Source organism: Xenopus laevis, chromosome 8L (genome assembly GCF_017654675.1).
Source record: "Xenopus laevis strain J_2021 chromosome 8L, Xenopus_laevis_v10.1, whole genome shotgun sequence".
Classification (NCBI taxonomy): Eukaryota; Metazoa; Chordata; class Amphibia; order Anura; family Pipidae; genus Xenopus; species Xenopus laevis.
The window spans coordinates 79,684,169-79,709,671 of record NC_054385.1 but is presented as its reverse complement, the minus strand read 5'-3'; the positions used below and the strand labels follow the sequence as shown (position 1 = coordinate 79,709,671).

Genomic DNA, 25,503 nt, shown 5'->3' with positions numbered 1-25,503 from the left:
AATTTAAGCACTCTGGTTGTTAGGGTCCAAATTATCCTAGCAAGCATTCATTGATGTGAATAGGAGACTGGAATATGAATAGGAGAGGGTCTGTATAGAAGATGAGTAATAAAAAGTAGCAATAACAATACATTGTAGCCCTACAGAGCATTTGTTAAGGTCCAGGACCCCCATTTGAAAACTAGAAAAAGTCAGAAGAAGGCAAATCATATAAAAACTATAAAAAATAATAAAATAGTTTTGCCGCAAAAATTATGAAAAAAAATTTGTCGCGCAGCAACAAAAAAATTGTCACCATACACCAATGTATTTCTGTTAAATTTCGCCATTTCACAAATTTGTGGTGAAACGGGTCAGATTCGCCCATCAGTAGAAGAATTAAAGGATATGCAGTTGTTACACCTGTTTCTCCATGTCACACATCGCTGGTTAATATTTTTGTAACTAGACCTTCACATATAAATGAGTCAGGGCCATTGATCGCAGACAGATCTGTGTCTCCATGAACAACAATGGTCCTTTTAACATCTCCTTTTTAGTGTTTTAAAGAAAACTGTTACAGTCAGTAATACTTTGTACTTACTATTCATATACTGTAGTATCTTCTCAGTCTGTAAATACAGAAGAACAAACGTATGTGTGATTTAACATCTCTGCAACCACACTAGATCTCACCATAAAGTACACAAAGGTAGAAGCAAAGAAAACTTTGACATAATAATAGCACATTGATTTTGTATTTGTTTGGACAAGGGATATTAGCTAGACAGTGCCCCCTGCTGACAAATATATTCATGTTTAAACATGTCTTTATTTAAAACTGAGATTATTAGGATAATTAATACTTTTTTGTCTTATTTTTAAATCATTCCTTCACTCCAGTAACCCATCGATTTGCTTATAGCTAATTGTAGGGATCCCTGGTGTATCCCTAATCTGCTCCATAGTGTACATTTTCACAGTAACATCACAGGGCCACACATTAACCAATGTGTTGTTGCTTTTGGTTTTTCATGTAGCCTCTTAATATCATAAACTCTATTTATGGAAGCCAGGGTGAATAAATTATAGGCAGGTATGGGCCTGTTATCCAGAATGCTAGAGACCTGAGGTTTTCAGATAACGAATCTTTCCGTAATGTGGATCTTCATACCTTAACTCTACTAAAAAATCATGTAAACATTAAATAAACCCAATAAGCTGGTTTTGCTTCCAATAAGGATTAATTATTTCTTAGGTTAGATCAAGTACAAGGTACTGTTTTATTATTACAGAGAAAAAGTATATCTTTTTTTAAAAAAAATTGGATTTGGATAAAATGAAGTCTATGGGAGACGGCCTTTCCATAATTCAGAGCCTTCTGGATAATGGGTTTCTGGATAACGGATCCTATACCTGTACGATATGTTTTATGTGACAACTTGAAGCCACTAGGAAAACCAAATATAATATTTTAGGTAGAGATGCACTTAATATATCATTTTAAGATTAGACTGGCTACCAAATTCTCTAAAAAAAAGTCGCGTAGCACACTTTGCTAGAGAAATACCTTATTGTTGAAGAACTTTTGCTGTGTTTCAGGAGGCAGATTTTTGCTAAGGCAAATGATCGTAAATCCACTTATTTATCGAAGTGTGAAAATTTCAGTTTGTTACCCTTTTCTCCAAAATCTATTTTGCCAGGTTCTGACTGGCGAAATAATACAATGATGCTACATCCTCAACATTGTCAGTGACATCATATCCTGTACAGGTATGGGACCTGTTATCCAAAATGCTCTTGACCTGGGGTTTTCCAGATAACGGATCTTATTAAGGATTAATTATATCTTAGTTTGGATCAATTACAAGCTATTGTTTTATAATTAGAGAAAAAGCAAATCATTTTTAAAAATTATTTTTAAAAAAATGGTGTCTATATGAGACAGCCTTTCCGAAATTCTGAGCTTTCTGGATAATGGGCTTCCAGATAATGGATCCCATACCTGTATTCCAAAAAAGTGATAAGCAACAGTTAAAACACTGATGTTTCGTCATATTTAAAGTGGGATTATGTTTACAACTATATAAAAAAAAGGGGGGTTGTGGGAGCACTCAAAGGCCAAGTTAAAATATGTTCAGTACTTCTGATTTGGCCAATTAATCAGTGCACATTCCCTGGTCCCGTCTCATAAGTAATTCAGTATATATGCAAGTGCATGTGATTACAAAAACCAGGGTTACAAATTATGATCATAAATTTGATAAGCCACCATACCACGTCAAGGTAAACCCGTAGGGTGGTCCCTAACTTGTTTACCTCCGGTCATAGTATAAAAAGTCTTGTACCTCTCTGCATAGTAGCATTACTTGTAATCAGTGTCTCCTGATCCTTGGTTTCAGTCTGAGGGCTAAATCCTAGCTTTGCTCACTAGCTTTGGTGGCTTTTAAGAGAGAGAGAGAGAGATTGCCCAAACCAACGCCCATTTTTTTAAAAGCATAAGGCCACCATAGGGGCCATTATGGAGTGCTACAAAAACCACATGAAGCTTAGCCTGCTTTCCAGACAGGGGACCAGGGAATGTGAAGTGATTAATTGGCCAAATCAGTAGCACTTCCATTTTACTTAATATATTTTAACTTAGCCTTTGAATGCTAACACAACTCCCCTTTTTTGTATATTGTATTATAGCCAGAAGCTGCAGGCTAAGCTTCATATGGTTTGTAGCATCCTATACCCACCCCCAGAGCCGGGCCAACCCTGCCAGGCGCCCTAGGCAACCTGGCGGGCCACGGCGCTGGCTCAGTGCACGTGAAACCACGCTCCAGCGCACATGCGCATTTTCTGAAAAATTACACTCGCCAGCCTGGGAGAGACAGGACCGGACACGGGGTAGGCGCCAGAGCAGGTATGTGCCTGGCGCCCCCCCAGCTTTGCGCCCTAGGCACGTGCCTACCCCTAGTTCCGGCCCTGCCCACCCCTTCAACCAAATGGTGGCCCTATGCTTTTTTGTATATTATGTTTACAACTGTTACAAATATTTTATTAACACTATTAACATTTGAATCTCATTCCACATTTAGGGTGGGCTCATGGCCTAGAACAATAGAGGATCTGTCTTCCTTTTTTCTTCTTTGGACATTTTTAAAAAGAAGTGGCCACTTCCAACAATTTCACCAACATCACTAATAAATATATGACCATTATATACCCACTGACTTTAAATTGACGTAAGCATAAGTAAGTTGAGTTAGCAATGTTTTGCTAGGAAGAAGAAAATGTTGCGGCTTCATAAATCGGCCAAACCTAAGGCTGGCTTAAAAATTTGGGGGAAAGTGATTATTTTCTAATCTTGGATATTACTGGAACTATGAGAGTGACTGTTAGGATGCAGTGACATTGCTATAAGCTAATGGACCAAATGTTAGAACACAATGGTGCACTTGAAACCAAAAACTATACAGATCTGTTGTCTACAGATTGTACAAATTTACAGATTAGTTGAACTTGAATGTGTGGGCTGGGCCATAAGGTCTTTTCAGAAGCTAGCAAAACAACTGGTCTTTCATTCCTTTAGTATTGTGAACAGGGCACATTTATAAGAGGTTTTACTTGACATGACCTTTTGCCCACAAGCGTGGTGCTTAAGAATACAGATTAGCCCTTCTAAAACCTTGTTAATTTGATCTGTGCAGGAGTCACATCTACTATTTCCCATGGAATATAACTAAGAAAGCAATGGCTAATTACTGGCCTTTCCTATGTTTTGCTTATGTTTCTCTATATTCTTAACTGTAAATTCTAATTACCATCTGTTATAATTTCTACTCTGTTTCTTTTGCAGTGGTTAAACTAATTTTCAAGTCAGTGTTTTATGCAGGGAACAGGCTGCAAACATATATTAAGGTAAACATGTGCCATAACTATGGTCAATAATGAGCTTTTGACTTATTTCAGGTTTTGGCTACAAGTGACCATTGGATATTGTAATGTTCTCATGGATTACATAATAATCCTGTCCCTGTAAAATAAATGACAATTTAAAAGTCCCTAAAAACAATATAATCTAATGTAGGATTAATTGCTATGTGTAGGACAGTGAATGATTTAGTCATCTGATGTAATCTAAGCATACATAGTATCTTTCCAATTTCGTATTGAGAATTTTCCAAACTCAATTTGAGTTTTAATTTAAATTTTGAGATTTATCATACTCTGGCCTTTTAAGAACTCAAATTTTACTTTTCGCCACCTAAAACCTGCCGAATTCAGTGGGAGAGGTCAGGAATCAATTCGGTGATGTTTGCAGCCTTCCTGACATTCAAGTTTTTTTCGTACGAAACAAAAATTCTTTGCGTCTGTGGCCAGCTAAAGTTGCAAATAATAAAAAGCATGACGGGGGTGGGGGGTGAAAAATATTAATGTAAATTTGACAACAGTTAGGGGCATTCAGCTTAGCAGCTGAAGATGCAGGTATTCTCTGAAATGAGACACTGCTCTGCAAACTAGTTGTGGTGGCTTCTTGAGATGTTAAAGCTACATTAACCGTATTCAAAGTCTCCTTGCTAAATATCTAGTCCTGTCAGTAATATGACATGGACCCTATGAGCTCAGACTGCTTTTGCAGGAGTGATGCTACAACACTTTCAATAATACAACAAAAAGTCTAAAACAGGCAAGTGATAAACACATATAATTTATTGTTTACAATACTTTACTTATGTAATTTTTTTTCTCCATAAATCAGTGGTCATTCTCTAAATATATTACACAGATCTACTCCCCGACAGACAGGCTTCAGCACATTGTGGTGGAGACCCATCCGCCAGGCTTGATTTATTAATAGAGAACATTTCATGGACTTCTTTTGCACGTCAGAGCATCTGTACAACAGTTCCTCCAGGAGCATAAGGCTTTAATCAGGCCGTTATCCTTTTGTCACATATAGTTCATAACACAGTGCATTACTTTTTCTCTTGGCTTGGTTCAGCATCTAACAACGCAGAGTGAATTCCCAACTTATTCAGCTCTTCTACAAGGTCTCCATTCTGATGCATTTGAAGTAGGATATCGCAGCCTCCCACAAATTCACCATTAAAGTAGACCTGAGGTATGGTGGGCCAGTTTGAATAATTCTTTATCCCTAGAGAGAAAAAATAGAAATCTTAATTGCATAGAGGTTACAAACATCAATGTTATGATTATACAAACAACATAAAACAAGTGGATTCACTCCTGTTTTGCATACACATACAGTAAATGCTAGAGGATAAATGGACAAAACAAGGAAATTAATAGCTGATCTGTGACGAGTTTTGCACCTCCTAACTTTTGCACTAAGAGCTCTTCTCTACTAGAATATACACTTATATTGTAATCAATAACGACTGCTTTAGCATTTCATTTATAGAATGGCAACATATTGCACACATCAAACAAGGTAACACATTTAAACCCATAAACTGGGTTTAAATTTAAGAGGTGAGGTAACAGAAGGCCCAGTCTCCATGGGGATTTTAATCTACAAAGAAAGGCAAGTGGAGAGAACATTCATCTTCATAGAGAGATTAAAATGAAACCATAGAGCCAAAAAAAATTTGAACTAGTTGGTTATATAAAAGCATTAAACTGGCTTCTAAATTTTCTTAAAATGCAGACATCTCAGCACAGTCCTATAAAAATTGTGGTTACTGTTGATTTTTACAATCTGTCTGTTACAACGGACTTTGCAAAAATGGTGTAAGATAATGGCTTAAAAAAGAAACATAATTTTGTCATTTGCACTATAGGAAATAGTAACCTTTACATATCATGGAAAACTATTGCTTTTCAATTTTTTTTTTTTTTTTTAAATCCACCTGAAATGTTAAGCAATTTGGCAATTTGGCTTTCAGGAATAAAATGAACATTGCATCTTTGAGACAGGTTCCGGTTTCATTTTCATGAAAATTAAGTTGTTCTTCTAGGGCAATTGAGTAGTACCACAGCTGAGCAACACCCTGCAATAAGTCTCCTGGCACATATGGCCAATTTCTGACTAGCCTAGAAGCACCCAAACCTGTCCATGCAGTCACTTGCTGTATGCTCCGGTTTGAGCACTTCTATACCAGCTGAAATACATGCCGATAAATTCTAAAGTGATGAAAAAGTGTAAAACTACAAAACAGTAGATATTCTTTAAACAAAGAGCAAATAAAATATATTTCTATATACTGCTCCTAGGAAAATGTGCAAAGTCATACTCCTGCATGCATGTTATTGTCAAATCTTGATATTTCAGCGTGCCAGCCACAGTTGCACAATCCCACACATGAGAAAAACATCCATATAACTTTGAGAGCCAACAATCTGTACTGCCAGTTTTGTGTTTTGTTTAAAACAAGCTTTAGTTGTACATTTGGGCTCAATATAATGTGTTGTTTGCTAAAGAGAAAAACAATTATTGTCTTGTGCATTTTCTTAGCATTTGAAAAATACATCTGACTGCTCATTAAACACATGCAATGGAAGATGCAGATTTCAGATATAATATTTATAATATATGAAACCTGAGTGGCTAGGCTAAAACACTAATCACTATAAAATGCAGCCCCCCATCCAGCAAACATTTTATAATTTCTCTTAAAAATTTGCACTGGATGCAATCTAAAAAAAAAAAAAAAAAAAAAAAAAGGTGAAATTTATTGGAATAAACAAATATATGCAAGTGAATAAGGCTACTTTACTAAGTAACTGGTACAGGTATGGGATCAATTATCCAGAAACCCGTTATACAGAAAGCTCTAAATTACGGAAAGGCCGTCTCCCATAGACTCCACTTTATCCAAATTGTTTAAAATAATGTCCTTTTTCTCTGCAATACCAAAACACTACTTTGTACTTGATCCAAATTAGGATATAGACAAATACAAAATTCCTCTGCACTCAACCCATTATCAATATATTTAAGACAGCGACATTTTGTGCATACTGCTACTAAAAAATGCCTTACCCTTTAAACAAAACAGGGATTGTTTGTCCATATATTGCAATATATTTAAGCTGGCCAACTACGTCAAAGTCATCCCATATCTGGCCAGTCCTATGCTCAGGATATATACAATCCTTATTGGAATCAAAACTAGCCCATGGGTTTATTTAATATTTACATGATTTTTTGGTAGACTTAAGGTATGAAGATCCAAATTACAGAAAGGTCCATTATCAGGAATGCCCCAGGCCCCAAGCATTCTGGATAACAAGTCTGATACCTGTAATTATTACTTACTGAAAATGTACTTATAGATCAACGAGAACCCTCTGTCAGGTTTGTGGTAAACCCTTTGTGTCCAATCATTTCAATTCTGCATTTAAATAAAACGATCTCATTGCAGCAAGTATTTTTATTCATATCCAGCTACTGAGAAATCTGCCTCTCCAAACCCAACCTTATAGCTAACTTTGTTTCATAAGCTAATTCAATTCAAAAACTCTATGGGATCCTTATACATTGGTATTATGCAACCTATCCCTTTGAAAAAAAATAAATGCATTTGAAAAACAATTATAATATACAATATGCCATGGCAACAGGTTATATACTTCTATTACGTGAAGCTGTTGCATACTGTGCTGAGTCTCGAGTCATCTTTGGTGGTAGATTCCGTTCTCTTTTAAAAAAAAAAAGTACAGAGTCCGCCATGACTGTGCACTTGCACTGCATTTCTTCTAGTCTCCACCAACCTCTGCAGCTAATAAAACTAAAATTAAGGCTGCCACATTTCCCAAGGCATTTGCTTGCACAAGTTGTGCAGTACTTCAGTGAAATCTATGGAATTAATGGGCACATACACATGTATCTATGTGCCACTGCCCTACTAATAAATCTTTTTTTGTCTTTTGAAGACCTGCCGAGTGCTATATTTTTTAACTTTTATAGACCATGGTTATTAGCACCCAAGCAGTTAATCAAGTGCTCCTCTCTACTGACTATATTATATATGGAATAATTCCCTTTTCTAAAATTACACCCTCTTTTGCATGCTTATGTTGCTCTCAAACTTTTTTTTTTTACATTTCATGGGTAAAAAGGTTGGGTTCTCTGTTTTATAAAGATGTATTTTACGTGTATGCTATATTGTGCCCCCTACTTTCAGGATACATAACCATACTGGCTTAATGCTTTGATATAGGTCATAGAACTCCAAGTTAACTTCTAAAGTAGTGGATATATTAACTTACATAATACCAGAGGTTTTAGGTGCTGGAATGAAGTTATGCAAATGTTTATAGGGAGTAGTTATAGTGAATTTAGAGTGTGTGGAGCCATAGGGGTATATTTATCAAAGAGTGACATGAGAGGTTGCCACAATCCTCTAGAGTGAAATTCCGCCACTCTCCATTAATTTCTATTGGATTTTAAAAGCGTATTTATCAATGGGTGAAAGTTCATGGTTTGATAAATACGCCTTTCAAAATCCCATAGAAAGGAATGGAGAGTGGCGGAATTTCACTCTAGAGGACTGTGGCAATCTCTAACTTCACTCTTTGATAACTATACCCCAGTGTGTTGCCCTTGGCACATGGAGGCCATCCCATCAACAACACCAACATTCTTCACCCTGGCCATTGGTTGAACTGCATATTGAGGACTTTGCACAGTTTATATTTGCACAAACGATTTCATGGGCGGGTGTATGTGCATAATATGAATGTACATTGGGTACAGTAATTGTTACAGAGTTAAACTAAATGAAGAAAGATCATGCTTCTAATACACAAATGCTTTTTGATGTCACTTTTGTCCGAACACACTTAAAGTTAAGTTATGTGAAAATGAATGGACCCCCTTTATAAACTGCATTTAGAAGTCACCTTGGCATATCATGACCTGTGTAAAGGCAATTAACCTGCGACCTTGTACATGATATAGTTGTGAATAGTCTTGGTGACATGTATAAATCTAATACTGCACAAAGGGCTACATTATTCTGTATATAACACACAAAAGCCATTAATATATTGTAAATGATATTCTTATAAACGGCGAGTTCTGATGTCATCAGTTATAAACGGTCATTTCTGTCACATGACTCACTGAAATTTGTGTATTATAATAAATTATATTATATTGTGTCTTTATATGGTCATGAAACTCCTCTGTAACTTATAATATCCTTATATTTTACAAGAGGGAGTGCTTTATTCACTATATATTTGCAATTATCTGATGTAAAGAGCTGTGGATATATGGCAGTCTACCTGCCCAGTGCTTCTTGTTGCCTCAGCCAATGGGACCTCCATCCCTTTATGTTCAAAGACTTTCCCTTATCAGTCACGTGCTACTCCACTGCCTGCTCCTTTCATTCCCTGCTCTTCGCCCTCCAAGTGATTCTCTTACCCTGCCTCAGGTCCTGGTCTTCCAGCACATTATAGGCCGCATAGTCGTTCACTCCATGCATGCGGAGTATCTGCACCACCGCGTTGCTAAAGCCGCACATGGGTTGGGCCGGGGTGCCCTTGATGAACACCACCACTTTGTCCTTCTTCACCAAGCCGTCTAAGTGCTCGGGCGATACGCTGTCTGAACTAAGCCATCGCAGGACGGATAAGGAGCCACAGGCCTGCGGAGTCCTAGCGCTCCCTCGCAGAACAGCTGCGGAGACTTTGCTCAAACACCAACTCATTTTAAGACCTTCACTTTGGCTCCCGCCTGACCCCGTCCGGCCCCAGTCCTTCTGACTTAGCCCCGCCTACTGCATGTATGGTCCCTCCCCGACAGGATTTGCTGACAGCCAGGCCACTCCCCTACAGGCATTGTACAACTCGCCTGCGCAAATGGCTAGTGTAATAAAGTGCCGGTAACACAAAAACAAGACACTTCCATCCAAACCAAGACGTAGGAACGCTTTAACTTCCGGCAGAATATTTCCAACCCCAGCCATGTATCTATTCATGCAGAGTTTATGTGCCCGCCCCCTAACATTAAAGCAACCTGCTGTCATGCGCAGTCAAACGCGGGCATGTGTCGGAGAGGTAAAATGTATAAACTTCCGGGTGAGGAACGAGCTGTGTTCTTATTGGTCAAATAGTTTGTTATTTGATTGAAGCGCTTGTTGGATGATTTAGTGACCCATTTATATGGAAAACGTATGTCGGTATTCAATAAGTAGTACAATGACCGCGAATCTTTCCATACAGAGTGATTGGGATCAGGTGTTAAGGTGAGACGGAGCCTGCTTGGATTTATCCTGCAGTAGAGATGCAAAAGGGAGATGGACATCCTCAGGGGAAATCACTCTCCTGCATCTCCTGGGGTAGAGGAATGCAGCATCGCCTTTCCGGAGTGCCTGAAGTTTTTTCGTGAGGCAGTGATTGTCACCCCGCAGAAGAGGCGATTAGTCGCCAGGCGACTAAATCTGCCCGTGTGCCCCTGCCCTTAGGAGATCGCATGCAGGAGAGCGATTTCCCCTGTGTATGTCCTAAAATGCTTTCCGTATGGGCACCTGAACTCCATACAGGAGGGTGATTCTCAGTCAGTGGTAGTGTACACCACAAGGCAGCGTTTATATAAATGGTATTTATATTCTAGAAACTAAAAGCTCTGAAAAGGGTCCAGATTGTAACAATTAACAGTCCATACAATTGGCATCCATATTTATTTTCATGCCTACCGCACACTCTAAATGCCATTTTAAAATGATGATGTGCTTCACAGCAGGTTTTTTAGTCTCTTTCTTTAAAAGGGGACTTGTCAAAATGAATATATACTTCAGAACAAAAATTGAGACTATGAAAAAGTTATAGGTGTTTTGCTGTCACTATTCCTTTACTGTTTTTCCTTCAGCGTTCCTAGTTGGGTGAGTTGCATGGTCGGAGTTAGAGATGCTAGGGCTCATTTACAAATGCAAGTACAAAAACCTGATTTACAATGCAATATTTTCCACAGAATTCCAGAGTAATAGTGGGCACCCAGTAGCAATAGCCTCAGTGCTGGGTTTGTTTAAATCTTTGGTTCATCCTCTGTTTGTATCATTTTAATGAATGATACAACCAACTGAGTCTGGGGTTTAGAGTCAGTCTTTTTAACACCTGTTTAGTGTAGCTAAGAAAAGTTGTCGTCCGCTAAAATGAAAAGCTGTTCATGTCCAAACTGACATATCAGTATCTGTCACACTTGCAGGTCTGCTCAGGTTATATTAAATGACCCCTAATGTGTTAAGACCATCTGGATACAACTAGTCATCTTTGCATAGACTAAATTATGTCTAATAGATCTCTCTGACACCTATCAGGAACATTCAGTTGTCAAAATATCCTATAATCTAATCTATTATAAGATAATGTTAGGAGAATAGTAGCCTAATTCTTAATGTATTTATTGTAATCATTAGCTGATCATATTGCATCATACCAGAGCTTAATATTGTGCTTACTATTAGGAGAGCACTTGCAATGCATACCCTTCTCCAACTCTGGAAATTACATACAACATATAACAATATAATATAATAATACCACACCCCCAACTATGGAACTGATCACTACATTAAAACAAATCCTAACTGAAAAGAGCATCCTCATTTTTGAGTCAGGAATACTCCATTATTTTCTTGACACATTTAATCATCATACATATAAGACATAATGGGGCTCATTTATCAACACTGGGCAAATTTGCCCCTAGGCTGTTACCTATAGCAACCAATCGGATTGCTGCATTCATTGTTCTTCTTGCAGCTGACTTTATAATGCTAATCACTGATTGGTTGCTATAGGTAACAGTCCATGGGCAAATTTGCCCAGTCTTGATAAATGAGCCCCAGTGTATATAAGGAGAAATTTCAGACATGCTGTAGAAGTGGCCAGATCATTTGCTGTAGGTGTCTGACACACATGCTGCTTATTGTATTAATTTGGTTAAGTATTTTTGCCCATGTAACATTTTGTAGCATTGAATAACACTATTTTATTTTCAGGAAGGCTGAAGGGGAAGCATGGATATCTTGCAAAATTGCAGGTAGATGTTTTGACCATTTTACTGTTGCATTTTATTTGTTATATCTGCTATGTAACACAGATTTCAGTTCCTTTTTATCACGGTAACAACACCTATGTTAAAACTATGATAATCTGCTGATGCTAATGTGAAACTGGACCCAGCTGAATTGGAGACAAATGAATACAAATAAAAGAAATTCTTTGTTAGGTAGCTGTTAGTATGGTGCATTTAAATCTGTTCCTTTTATGTCAGACTTTGTTCTGCTCTAAAATGTAGACCATAGCTGTAAATTGCTCGGTATATATGTATTAAATACATTTTTATATATTTTTACACCCTCATTGTCCTGTTTTTCAGGGAAGCCCAGCATTTATGGCAGTTTGAAATGTCAAGGCATTAGTGCTGATGGAAACCCTGAACTCACCTCCTCTGATGAGTTTGTTGTTCATGAGATGACAAAGGTTCTAATTATTTATTTCTGTCTCTGTCTTTTTAACCATTAAAACTTGATGTTTGCTGCAACTATCATGTCAGTTTTTACTTTCTTCAACATTCTTATTTAACTGTCTAATGGAAAATGAAAGATAAATATGACCAGTATCTTTGAATAGAGAGTGTGTTTTTTTTAAATAGTAGGAAATTGCCAATAGTTTACACAAACATATTCTATAGATTCCAATTTATTTAAATGTATATTTGGAACTGCTAAAATGTTTGTTAGAGGCATTATATGTATTAATTTCTAAAACACAAGAGGGCTTGTTCTGCAAGCAGAGTACATTGATAATGCCAAGCAACACTTCTACTAGTAAGTTTACATGAAATGCCAATGTTTTAGACATTTTGTAGATTGTTGACATTGCGAAAAGGCTATGTTCTTTAATTAGAGTGGATTTTGTTTTGCAGAAGTGCATCACTGTTTCCTGTCCTGGGCAGAATATTTCTGGCAAATTTTTGTCTCCTTACACAAGCTTTTCAAGAGTTCATTTAAAAAATGTATGTTGATTTGGTGTTCATTAGTTTCCATTTACTTTTTCTCCACTTCCTCTCTCCTTTTTAGTTTAATATATTAGATGTTAGATAGTGTATTATATATAATCCATTGCTTTTAACTTGTTTGGATAATATATATCACTATGTTGTCTGGTTTGGCATTAATGCATGTTTGGGCCTTGTGCTCAAACATGTCTTTCTGGTGGTTGGCATGGTCACTATTTTTATGTTTTATTTGGAAAATATACTTTCCAAATATACAGTACATTATATTTCTTATTAAATAAGTTGGAAATGCTAAATACTGGTTCTGCATCAAGTGTACACTCTTTGTTCAGGTAACCTGCTTGGATATCTCCAGTGGAGGAGCCCTTGGAGTTTCCACCAGCACTGATCAGTCCATGAAGATCTGGCAGACCAGTAATGGAGAAATAAGGGTGAGAAAGGAGAGAAAATATATTTAACAGGGCAGGTGGTTGCAGTGCTATAAGAGAAATGGTGATTAATAAAATTAGAGAGGGCAAAATAATCGGTTTATTTTTCTGGAAAATGCATTACTAATGTCTGCTTAATGCTTTGTATTCTCTATACCTTGTATTCATACTTGATGTTGAGCATCGTGGGGGCATTGGCTTTATTGCAATTTTGCAATTTTGCCCTAAAAATAGGAATGGAGAGAAGCATAAGGTTATTCTAGGACAAGGCCCTTAAAGCATAAGCTAGGCGTGGCTATATTAATTGACCCCCACAGAGTAACACAAATGTTTGAAAGGAGAGCCACTATACAAAAGGTGGTGGAGAAAGGCATTGCAGTATAATGCTTAAAGGGGAACTATTGCGAAAATGAAAATTGAAAATGAGCTTCATTATTCTGAAATAAGAAACTTTCTAAATGCAATCAATTAAAAATTCAGTACTGTTTCTGGAATAATCAAGTTCACCTTCACTATCCCTCTCTCAGAATCTCAGAGTTTCTCTTCATTCTCTCTTCATGCGGGAGTGGGGTATCAGATATTCATTGACAGTTAGATCCAATATATCTTATAGGCGGCCTCCTAGCAGATGTATTGGAGCTCACTCAAATAACTGATTCCAGTACAAAATAACTGCCTTTTTCACAAATCTTGCATGTAGAAAGAGAGAATTTCTGGTGATTTTAAGTGTGAGTGAGCTCTAATACATTTTCTAGGCAAAAGGAGCCCTCTATAAGCTATATTGAATCGAACGTTCAATGATTATCTGACACCCAACTCCTGCATGAATAGAGAATGAGGAGAAACCGATGCTGAGAGGAATAGTGAAGATGAACCTGATCATTTCAGAAATGGTACAGAAATTTTAATTGTTTATATTTAGGAAACGTCTTATTTCAGTATGATGAATAAATTTTCATTTCCCCTTTAAGAGTACCCCACAAACCTGATCGATTTGGGAATGATGCAAGGTGGTTCTGGTTGTTACTCCTGGATTGGATTGTGGATCCATTGTCAATTTCCAACACCTTTGAGGATTGCCATTGTCCTCCAGGGGAAGGAAATTATTGGTGAGGAGTGGTTTATAAAGGGGGATTCTGGGCAGAGATATACTGGTACTTCTGCCAAGCTGTAGCCCTCAATGGAAACATTACTGGTGTAAATTATGAGTTACATACTCACCAGGAGAACCACAGTACTGCTTCTATCAGAGCACTGACAGCCATGTAAAAAGAGTCAGTCCATGCCAGTTTTAGGTTCTGATTACCCTGTGCAGTTTCCTGATGTTTCTGTGTTTCCCAATGTGCCAAGGAAGTTTATATGTATATCTTTTCATGTTTACATTTATGTGATTGTGAGTCTTCTTTTACATACAATGCTAATAAGTGTTTCTTCTTGCAGAGAGTCTTGGAAGGTCATGTCCATGATGTCTACTGCTGCAAGTTCTTTCCTTCAGGAAAGGTGGTCTTAAGTGGTGGGATAGATGCTCGGGTGAAAATCTGGTCTGTGGATGATGGCAGCTGCCCAGTGACATTAAAGGGGCATAAAGGAGGTAACCACAATGTTGAATCTCTCTTCTTTACTGCATCAGCCTATGAAGTGGTTCAGTTGTATGTATGTGTAGCTAACAGATATATTTAACCAATTAAAACAATTAAAAGCTAACCCAGAAGGAACTCACTAGGAAAGATAACGGGTCAGATTATCAGGTCCCAAATTGAGCCTTAAAGAGATGTGCCACACTGCAAAGAAACAAACCATCATTACAGATTACTGGCTATGATGATAATTGCAGACAGACTTCATTTGGAAAGTATGCTGTGTGAAAAAATGTGAAAGTATTGGCCATTCTTGAAGAAGTTTGATTTTAAGAATAGTTAGATTTTATGTGGGGTGTTAAATGTCAGCATGAGCTTTGGTGTTTTGTCTCAGGCACACATGACATTTTTATTGTCCCAGTTCTGTCTGTGAGTACTGCAGTAACTGAAACACCCTTCCCTGCCAGCAGCTGCTTCTAATTCATATACAAAACATACCTGTACTGCTAAGCAGGTATCACTTGGGAAGATGGGCTCCCACTTCTTTTTAAACAGCAGAGAAGTTTTGTTTCCTACATTATTGTGGCACCTGAAACTGAATTGTAACTTAATTTGGCAGATGTTAGAAAAGTAAAAGCATGATCAGTTTTTGTCATTTATTAAAATATCTTTCTTGATCAGGCATCCTCGACTTGGCTATTGTGGATCGTGGAAGGAATATAGTTACCTGTTCCCGGGATGGCACAGCAAGATTATGGGATTGTGGCCAGGCTGCCAGCATTGCTATCGTTAATAATTCTTGTGTTCCTATCAATGCCATTGCTCTAGGAGCAGTTGATAATACAGTTAATTTGGGATCTCCCAATGAAGCCCCTAGTAAGTATCCATTCTTGTCGATACAGAACTTGCAAACACATTGCCTTGGGCGTTGTTTTTTCTCACAAAATAACAATTCATATCCCATGCTATATACCATTTTCATGGATATTTCAAAATCTGCAGCTTCTAGAATTCCTCTAAACATCACTGGAGCTTACTGAGAGCAGCTTGTTCTTTTGCAGGTGATAGGGAAATAGGGACAGAAGGTAAAATGTTGATCCTGGCCCGAGAGGATAAAATGTTGGAGGGAGTGAGTCTGCACAGTCGTGATTCTGTGAGTAATAGCTTAGTTTTCTTTTACTTAATGTACACCTAAATCCAGTCAAAATATTTTGCCTCAAAAGAAAATTGTGTAGATCATACATATAACTTACTGTTCTAGAACACAGATACAGCAGCCTTCTAGTAGTTGAGATCCATGCTTCCGAATGTATTCATGGATCCATCCATGTCTTTGTCACCTGTGCATAAGCATCAAGCTGCAAGCTTACTCTGTTCATGTTTTAAAATTTTAATGATAGGTAACATTGTAAAGATTGGATATGGAGTTTCAAGTGACAGGTTTGTAGAAATGGGTCTTCATTTCAAGCTGCAGTTTTTTAGTACTGCATACATTTTTTTTTGGAAGAGAATTTGTAAAATGAAGTGCTAACCAAGAAGTTGGAAAAATATTTAAGCAAAACAAATAATTTGCAGTAGGCATATTGAGGAGTAATATTTTTAAAGCATAGTTTGATGATGGATAATTGTACAGAGCGATTATAAAAATATATATTGCAAATCTTGGCAGTGGTTATGTGGAGATTATTTGTTGCTCTACACTTCTTTTCAATAGCGTATTGCTTTCTGACTAAAGCATAATAATGTGCAAAAGAGGTATTTTACATGTGGAACTGTAAGGATCACACCTAACAATGAAACCTATAGTAAATACGTTTGGTGAATGGCATCCAAGTCACCATACAACAAGGAAATTAATGTTTTGCAGAACATGGTGAAACAAAGAGAATATTTTTTAGAATAGTGCTGAGAAATGGTCCATGTTTTCTTTTCTACTTTCATTCTGGATAAAAGGCATAATTACCTTTACATTTTGTCAGCTTTTATTAACCGTTCCTTTGTCTTTGACAAAATCTGTAGGTTTTTTTTTAAGATAGTGTTGTGTGAGCTTGGGCCAGTTTCTAATTAACTGCCTTGACTGTTCTCCAAGGGTCAAATATGCAAAAACTTTGTAAGTGTGTACTGAATCTGCAGGTATATATTTGAAAGTAAATTCAATTGCTTATTATTATTATTCAGGTTTTCATATTCGAAGGATCAGATGCTCTTAATTGCTGCACCTTTATCTCCAGTGTGGATATCCTTGCTGGGGCCCAAGATGGAAATATATTCCATTTGGATGTCAGAAACCCAAAGTAAGTCCAGCAATATGCCTTAACTTAAAAAGTAGGGTAGAAATGTTGTACATTATGTTTTGAGCTTCTGTACCAGCCCAAGGCAACTACAGCCCATTAGCAGTAGAGATATGTGTCTCCAAAGATGCCCCAGTAGTTCCCCATTTTCTTTTCAGCTAATTCACTGCACATGCTCTGTGCTGCTGTCAGTTACCTGAGCTTAGGGACCAATGCACAATATACTGAATATATATAATGTGTCGCTAAACAAGGCTGATTAGTAATTATTACAGATAATGACTACATGGCTGCACACTAGCATCCGAATTTAATAATTTGCTTTGTAGCATCAGTGTATATGACAGGCCAACCTCATTTTCTCCTTGATAATTTGTGACAACCCCTAAACTTAGCTTCTCAACAGCTGCTCAGAGTCCACTGAGCATGTGAGTGTCGCAGAAACTTTCCAAGATGGTGACTCCCTGTGACAAGTTTGAAGTCCTGGATCATTGCTGCTATTGAGATGTTGAAACTTTAGCCTGGTGCAATAAGTTCAGTATATCAAATATGGCATTTTAGCCATATTCATTTTTAGAGTTTAGTTCTCCTTTAAATGACTTTCCACAGTGCAGGTGACATCTTATCACCATTCATGCTGGATGATGGACTAAGGGGCACATTTATGAAATTGTGAAATTGGAGCTCTCCACATAAAAACCTGACCACTTTCTATGTATTCCTATGGGATTTTAGAATTGTATTTACCAATGTCTGAAATAGATCACCTTTTGCTAAACACACTTCTAAAAAAAAAAGGAATGAATAGAGAGTGGGAAAGTTTTTCTGTGGTGAGCTCTAATTTCACACTTTGATAAATCTGCCCCTGAATCTGCACTATGGTAATATAGACACAAGCAAATAAAAAGCTGTTTGATACAGAATGTTAACCGTCTGTCTTTCAGAAAACCAGTTGATATAATATGCAGAACAGGCTCTCCAGTATTGTCCCTAGTTCCATTTAAAGATGCCTACATTGCAAGCCATGGTATGTAAATGATTTGTTGTAAGATTTTCCTTCATATCTTATAAGTGCTTTTTTGGGTTAGATCTGTGACTTGGTACTGGGATGTGTAACATTATCAAAAAAAAAAGAGAAAACAGTGGCATAAGGCAGTGCTGACCAAGTTCTTAGAGCAGTAGAGGCATGTGTTCCTGTATTTGGATGTAGAAGGTACAGCAAGGGTAGACTGTGGGTAGTGATTAGCCTCCATTAGTCCCAATGTAGGATAGGCAGGATTGACTGGTTGGGCAAACTGAAGGTGGGGGGGAGGTGAAAACAATAATGCTAATTAGAAAAATACTAATTTACTACTTGCAAATACACCCTTAAATCCACTACTGAGATGGTGGAAAATTTGAGTTTATTTAGCGACACCACCTTCTGTAGCGCTGTTCAAGAAATGGGTGTATACACTGAAGATGTACATTACATACAAAAAGACGACTGAAACAAGAGGTAAAGAATTGAATCTCCACTAACATACTGTGTTCCTTTTGTGATAGGTAATGGATCCTGCTTTATAGCACAAAGCTTTGATCAAGTTCTGCAGCTAACTGGGCCAGACTGTGAACCTGTGTACCAGGTAATAAGAAAACTGTTATTGTAAAAAAAAAAGTAAAGTATTATTTGTTTTGCATTTAATGATGACCAAGTACTCTGCATTAGCTAATTTCAGGAGGTGACTAATTAGATACAATTACAAATAACAAACAAGGCAGCAAACAGTTACAAAATAAAAACGGATAAAAATACACAAACCTACATACATCACCTACAGAAGGATCTTCATGAGTCCTGTTCCGGGGGAATGGAAGAAATAACAACATTTACCCCCAAAAGTAGCTGTCTCCCCAAAGGCATATATCTTCCCAGTTGTCTGGCCCCTTGATTTCCAGGTTGGGAAGAGAGAGTTCATGCCCCCATCCAATGAGAAAGGTGAGGGCGGGTCATTAATTTACAACAGGCTGTTCTGGAGACAATAGATTTTTCAACCAGCCTAAACTATTTGTGAGTTTATGAAATCATGAATATCAAATAGGAAATTTAATTCTCTTTCAATAGAGTCCAAGCACCCCAGGACTAACATATTATTATGGCCTTATCATAATATCAGGTAACACTGGGAGGGATCGTCCTAATGTGGGCGTGTTTGTACTCCTTGAAAAGTCCTAGCTATAAGGTAAATAATGGGTGCAATGATTTCTATCTGCATTAGAGGATATTTAAGCTATGAGCATAAAACAATATTACCTTTAAATCTGCTCTGAGACGGACCACTCCACTATAGCACAGGTATGATAATTGTGTTTTTCAGTCCCCTAGCCAGACCGTCTGTCCTTATGTCGTTTAGTGGGTATATGTGAATTACCCCCTACTGTGAGGTTTCCTCAGAATGTGGATTCTAGAAAGCTTATTGAATTAGGAAAAATTGAAAAGCTAAACACTTTCTATGCTGGAATTTACTGTCCCAACATGACATTGACCTGATAGGGAAATTAAGCCTGTCTTTTTTTGTGTGACTACAAGGCTGTGATTGGCTGTCCCCTTCCTACTGTTCTTTTGGCAGGGACCGTTAGGTCATGCCCACCACTCATTTGAAACCAGGACAGGGACTAATGAACATCTATGGGGAGCTCAAATAAAGGGGGCATTTTTGAAGACCATATTCATTTACACCCAAAAGTAAATCCAGCACCATATAGTATATATTATTGCCTACACAATTTGGGGGGTTTCATTTATCCTATATGTCTCCTTTAAAGCAGCAGAGTTTGCTCTGTGTTGGGTAGCTGTAGTACTGGGTTGCACAGATATCAGAACCTGACCTACAGTCAGGGAACCCCTCTTAATTCTTTGGAGTTTTCTTTATCATTGGCCGAGCTTTCAAAGTAGCAACTTCCTTTTAATATAAAACATGCCTTATGGAAACCGTTTTATTTCAGCAATGACATAAAGTTTATTGGATCAACAGAAAATATGCAAATTGCATCATAACAATATTAGACAGGTGCATAAATTTGGGCACCCCAACAGAGATATTACATCAATACTTAGTTGAGCCTCCTTTCGCAAATGTAACTGCCTCTAGACGCCTCCGCCTTTGATGAGTGTCTGGATTCTGGATGGCGGTATTTTTGATCATTCGTCCATACAAAATCTCTCCAGTTCAGTTAAAATTGATGGCTGCCGAGCATGGACAGCCTGCTTCAAATCATCCCATAGATTTTCCATGATATTCAAGTCAGGGGACTGTGACACCATTTCAGATTATTGTACTTCCTTTGTAGATTTCCAAAGGGTCATTGTCTTGTTGGAATATCCAACCCTTGCGTAACTTCAACTTTGTGACTGATGCTTGAACATGAAGAATTTGTTGATATTGGTTTGAATTCATCCGACTAAATTTAACAGTAGGTAGCAGGTGTTTTGCTTGGAATGCTGTGCTCTTCTTCCGCCATGCAAATAACAAAATTTTTGTCTCATCGGTCCAAAGCACTTTGTACCAAAATGACTGTGGCTTGTCTAAATGAGCTTTTGCATACAACAAGCGACTCTGTTTGTGGCGTGAGTGCAGAAAGGGCTTCTTTCTCATCACCCTGCCATACAGATGTTCTTTGTGCAAATTGCGCTGAATTGTAGAACGATGTACAGATACACCATCTGCAGCAAGATGTTCTTGCAGGTCTTTGGAGGTGATCTTTGGCTTGTCTGTAACCATTCTCACAATCCTCCGCATATGCCGCTCCTGTATTTTTCTTGGCTTACCAGACCTGGGTTTTACAGCAGCTCTGCCTGTGGCCTTCCATTTCCTGATTACATTCCTTACAATTAAAACTGACAGTTTAAACCTCTGAGAAAGCTTTTTGTAGCCTTCCCCTAAACCATGATACTGAACAATCTTTGTTTTCAGATCTTTTGAGAGTTGCTTTGAGGATCCCATGCTCAGAGGCAAGTCAAAAAGCACAACTTGCAATTGGCCACCTTAAATACCTTTTCTCATGATTGGACATCCCTGCCTACGAAGATCAAGGCTTAACCAATATTGAGTAGTAACATGCATTCAAATTAGCAAAATTACAGGGGTACCCAAATTTCTGCACAGCCAGTTTTTCACATTTTATTTAATTTCATACAACTGAATACTGCTTCACTAAAAATCTTTTTTCAGAAAACACCCCAGTACTCAGATGTTCCTGGGAAATTAAAGACATACCACTATCTTTTTTGTTGAAAGTGGAGTAAATTATTATGCAGGCTGAGAGCGGTTCCCAAACTTTTTCATATGACTGTATATAAGTGAATTGTGAGCTTTTTTTGAGTTTAACATGTCCCTCTTTCAGGTGGCTGCATGGGAGAAGTTTGTTTATACATGCTGCAGGGATGGAATTATCCGGAAATATCAACTGCCAGATCTTTGAAGGATTAACCAACCATAACAGGTCTAATATTTCAGCGTTATAAACTATACTACAGCATTTGCTCTCATACACATTCACATTTTATATGTGCCTACTCTACTTTGTTTTTAACTGTGTATAGTGATGGATAGACACTTCTGCCAACTGCTTTTTTATATTGATGATATTTTCTTTACACTAAAGGCTGCCATTCATTGCTATGTATATACTGCTCTTATCACTACAGTCTGCAGACAACAGTAGTAGCTGCAGGAAAAAATGCCATGTGTGCAAGGCCTCTGTCTGACTAAAGAACTTGTTTTATTATTAAAACTGATTTTATATATTGAATAAAAATATACAGTATTCTAGAGCTTAAAAGTTGCTATGACAAGGGGGCTATACAAACAATTAATAAACTTTTTTTAAAAAAAAACACAAAAAATAAAGGGCAGTTACACAATGTCTTAGAATAACTTTGTCTACTTCACAATAAAAGTTAATTTTAAGATACCCTACACCTTTAGAGCAGACCTAGATCTACCAGTGCCACTGAGTGTTAATATGAGATGACTGTGACATAAGACAGAAAGTCACTAATGTCAAAGTCCTTCAATTACATTCTTAGAAAACAAGTAGCAAGCTATACAGCAAATGTTTACTTGTATAATGGAAACTACAATGTTTCAGCATTGTTCTTCTGTTGGATTTTAGTGGAATCTGTTACATAAAGAAATATATTTAAGGTCACTACTAGAACAGTACCATCCTGCTGTTATAAAATGAGTTTGTATACATGCCTGAAAGTAATGTGTCGTGTATAGCTAAGTATTGATACAAAAAGGAAGCTTGATATGTTGTAACCACAAATATCCTTTACCACTGGTTATAGCCTCTATATTGAAGGAACTGTTCAGTGCAGAAACTAGGTAAATAGGCTGTGCAAAATAAAAAATGTTTTCAGTATAGTTAGCCAAAAATGTAATAAATAAAAGCTGGAGTAACTGGATGTCTAAAATAACAGAAGCCAACTTCCTCCTTTGCGGCTCTCTAACATGTTACCAGTCAGTAACCAATCAGTGAATACATCTGCCACTCCAGTCTCTATAGAGGAAGTTTTGCTAACTTTATAAGGCTGTGCAAAATAAATAATGATTCTATCTATTTGCCCAGTTTTATTTTTACACTGAACTGTTCATTTAAGTTATTGTTGGGAGCAAGTTTTACTGCATAGTAAAAGGCTAAGTATGATGCTGGGGCAAAGCACACATAGGACTGTATTCAGGTAACAAATGCATTCCAATTTGTGAAAAATGGTTTGCAGTACTTCCTGTAAATCATGGCAGCAAAGAAGAATAGGAAAAAAACAGATGTCTGTACACATGCAAATTACATACAGTAGAACTGATACACTAGGAACACAACTGCACTCTGCTCATAGCAAGGCACTCCTAGTAGGTCAGATCATGGGTCATAACCCTAATTGCATACAAAAACCTAGAAAAAAGAGCTGGCACCATTCCGTCACCCCAAAAATATTGAAGAATTAAGTAGAATCCAGGAGTCTCAAAATATTAGTAAAGTAGTATAAAAAGCTTTATTTACATCTTGTATAAAAAATAATACCCTAATTGGCCAAACATCATTGAATTATCATCTACTACCAGGGAATGGGCAGTCCTCATAAAACTTTTAATTAAAGGGGTTGTTCACCTTCAAACAACTAGATGTTTCACCTTCAATCAAACAACTAGATGTTTCACCTTCAATCAACTAGATTAATTTTTTTTTTCTATGTGTCACCGTTTTTCTAATATTGGAAGTGTAAAGGGTCTAAAGCCGCTCTGGGAGGGGGGGGTCATGGCACTGTAAACTGTTGATTGATACATTTCTTATCTTTGTCCCTGCTGAGCAGAATCTATGGGTTTCATTAAGGGAGGAACTCCACGGGCGATTTTTTTGCGATCTGACGTGCTGCGCAAAAATGCAGGCGTCACGTGGGATTCGGCGGAAATAAGGTAAGAGATGGAAATGTCGGATGAAGTCACAGCATTGATCCGACGCGACACGACTGTCTGATGCAGACGCATCGTCTGCATCTGACAGTCGTGTCGCATCAGCGCTGCGACACCATCCGACAATGCTATTACTTACCTTTTTTCTGCCACATCCCTCGTGACGCCTGCGTTTTTGCGCAACGCGTCGGATCGTGGCAAAATCGCCAGTGGAGTTCCTCCCTTTAGGCAGCTGTTGGAATTGATAAAATAGTTGCTAATACTCCAGAAATGCTCTAAAATGTATCAAATAAATGTTGCAACATTGTAACAGTCTGCACCTGAATTACTGAGCTACCAGACTCAAACACCAGAGATAGGGACATTCAACTTTAAACTTAGATTTTGGAAAAACAGTAAAAAATAAATAATGGAAAGTAATTGGTGAACTATCTGAAAACAACTGAACTGAAAAAAGTGTTTGGAAGATGAAAAACCCCATTAAAGGCTTTTTTAAAACCCAATTATTGCTGTTGCTATGTTATCGTAATTTATTTGTTTACTCTCATTTCTTTTTGCTTTATTAGATAGGCCTGCAAAATTTTCTGGAATCCACATATGAAGCAACGTGGAAGATGGAGCATCCAATCCCACATTTGAAAAGGACTACTAGTTTTGGAGTGTTGTGCCATTGATATTGAAATTCTGGCCAGTGTTTATGCAACATATTTTGTAAATTACAATGCTGGTTTGGGGTCATGTGGGTCACGTGTGACCCTCAGAAATTGTTCTTTTCAGCAAGGGCAAAAAAAGGTAAAATGTCGTACTCGTACAAATAAACAGGATCATGTTTTGAATATCGAATCCAGAGCAGAGCATTGCTTCTTTTACCTGGACTGTATTGTTAATGGTCACTTCATTAGCTGGGAGTATAAATTATAGTAAAGAAAGCTAGAATATGGCAAATATTAATAAAGAATATAATATTAATAAAGAATCAGCCATCAATATATTTTCCATCAATATAATTTTCTTGCTAGCATAAGTGAATGACTGAATGCCCTAGTGGTGTTCATTTCAGATTGGAAGGTTACTTCTGTGTAAAATATGCCTAAAGTCAACTTTAAGGTTTAAATGGAACATCCCCTTGCTGTATTGGCTTAAGCTGCCCATCTTCTAGGTAATTGTACAATTTGTTCACACAACTGGGATTGCCAGATTGCACTGATCTGGCCAGGTTGCCTGGTGTTTTTTAATTTGCAGGCTAAAGAAGTTTTTTCATTCATTGGTTTGGCTCACATTTTCATTTTGGTAAGTCAGTGTTGGTATCAAGTCTGACTGAACAGAGATCTTTACTTTGTCTTAAACCCAATCAGCTCCTTAGGATTTTGTTTTAAATAAATGTATTTAAATTGTTTTGCCTGTAATGTCTTCATATGATATAGTCTTAGTTAAAAAACATTTTTATTAGATTCATAATAAATCCTCCTGGATTGCAGTCATTGTTGTTTCATTTCTTCGATTTAGCGTATGACTTTCCGCAGAAAGATTCACAAGTATGTAATTTTGTGGAAAGCTTGGGAATGGATATGGGGGTCTATCAGTAATTTGGATCACTGTGCCTTTTCTCACCATACTTGTGTTTTTTTTTCCCCACAGTCCAAAAACATACAGGTTATTGGCTCCTCATAATATAGAGTTTGTCAAGATCAAGAACTTGGATTGTAAGCTCCACTTAGGCAGGGACTGAAACGAATGAAGAATAATGTCTATGAAGTGTCACGGAGTAAATGTAACCAGATATTAGAGCTAAAA

General features: G+C 37.4%; 2 protein-coding genes across 5 annotated transcripts; one reads left to right on the top strand and one right to left on the bottom strand.

Moving 5' to 3' along the window:
- Window positions 1–4,660: 4,660 nt before the first annotated feature.
- Window positions 4,661–9,661, bottom strand: glrx5.L (glutaredoxin 5 L homeolog). The gene is given in 2 exon segments (NM_001096148.1): window positions 4,661–5,122; window positions 9,359–9,661. Coding segments are annotated over 2 exon segments (465 nt in total). The 5' UTR covers window positions 9,645–9,661; the 3' UTR covers window positions 4,661–4,943.
- A 336-nt stretch (window positions 9,662–9,997) lies between these two features.
- On the top strand, window positions 9,998–25,186 carry thul16.L (thyroid hormone up-regulated protein (gene 16) L homeolog). Of its 4 annotated transcripts, none has more exons than XM_041571988.1 (13): window positions 9,998–10,014; window positions 11,937–11,977; window positions 12,317–12,420; window positions 12,866–12,955; window positions 13,291–13,389; window positions 14,827–14,977; window positions 15,645–15,839; window positions 16,010–16,116; window positions 17,142–17,257; window positions 18,199–18,281; window positions 18,800–18,879; window positions 21,638–21,736; window positions 24,276–25,186. In XM_041571988.1, the coding sequence occupies exons 3-12, from the start codon at window positions 12,412–12,414 to the stop codon at window positions 21,713–21,715; spliced, it is 1,008 nt and encodes a 335-aa protein (XP_041427922.1). In that variant the 5' UTR covers window positions 9,998–10,014; window positions 11,937–11,977; window positions 12,317–12,411; the 3' UTR covers window positions 21,716–21,736; window positions 24,276–25,186.
- Window positions 25,187–25,503: the final 317 nt, after the last annotated feature.

Bases quoted from the DNA above. Each gene is read 5' to 3' on its own strand.
- thul16.L (XM_018228801.2), top strand. From the start codon at position 10,099: ATGGAAAACGTATGTCGGTATTCAATAAGTAGTACAATGACCGCGAAT. The intron at 11,978-12,316 runs GTAGATGTTTTG...CCTGTTTTTCAG, and splicing joins GATATCTTGCAAAATTGCAG to GGAAGCCCAGCATTTATGGC. The intron at 15,840-16,009 runs GTAAGTATCCAT...TACTGAGAGCAG, and splicing joins ATCTCCCAATGAAGCCCCTA to CTTGTTCTTTTGCAGGTGAT.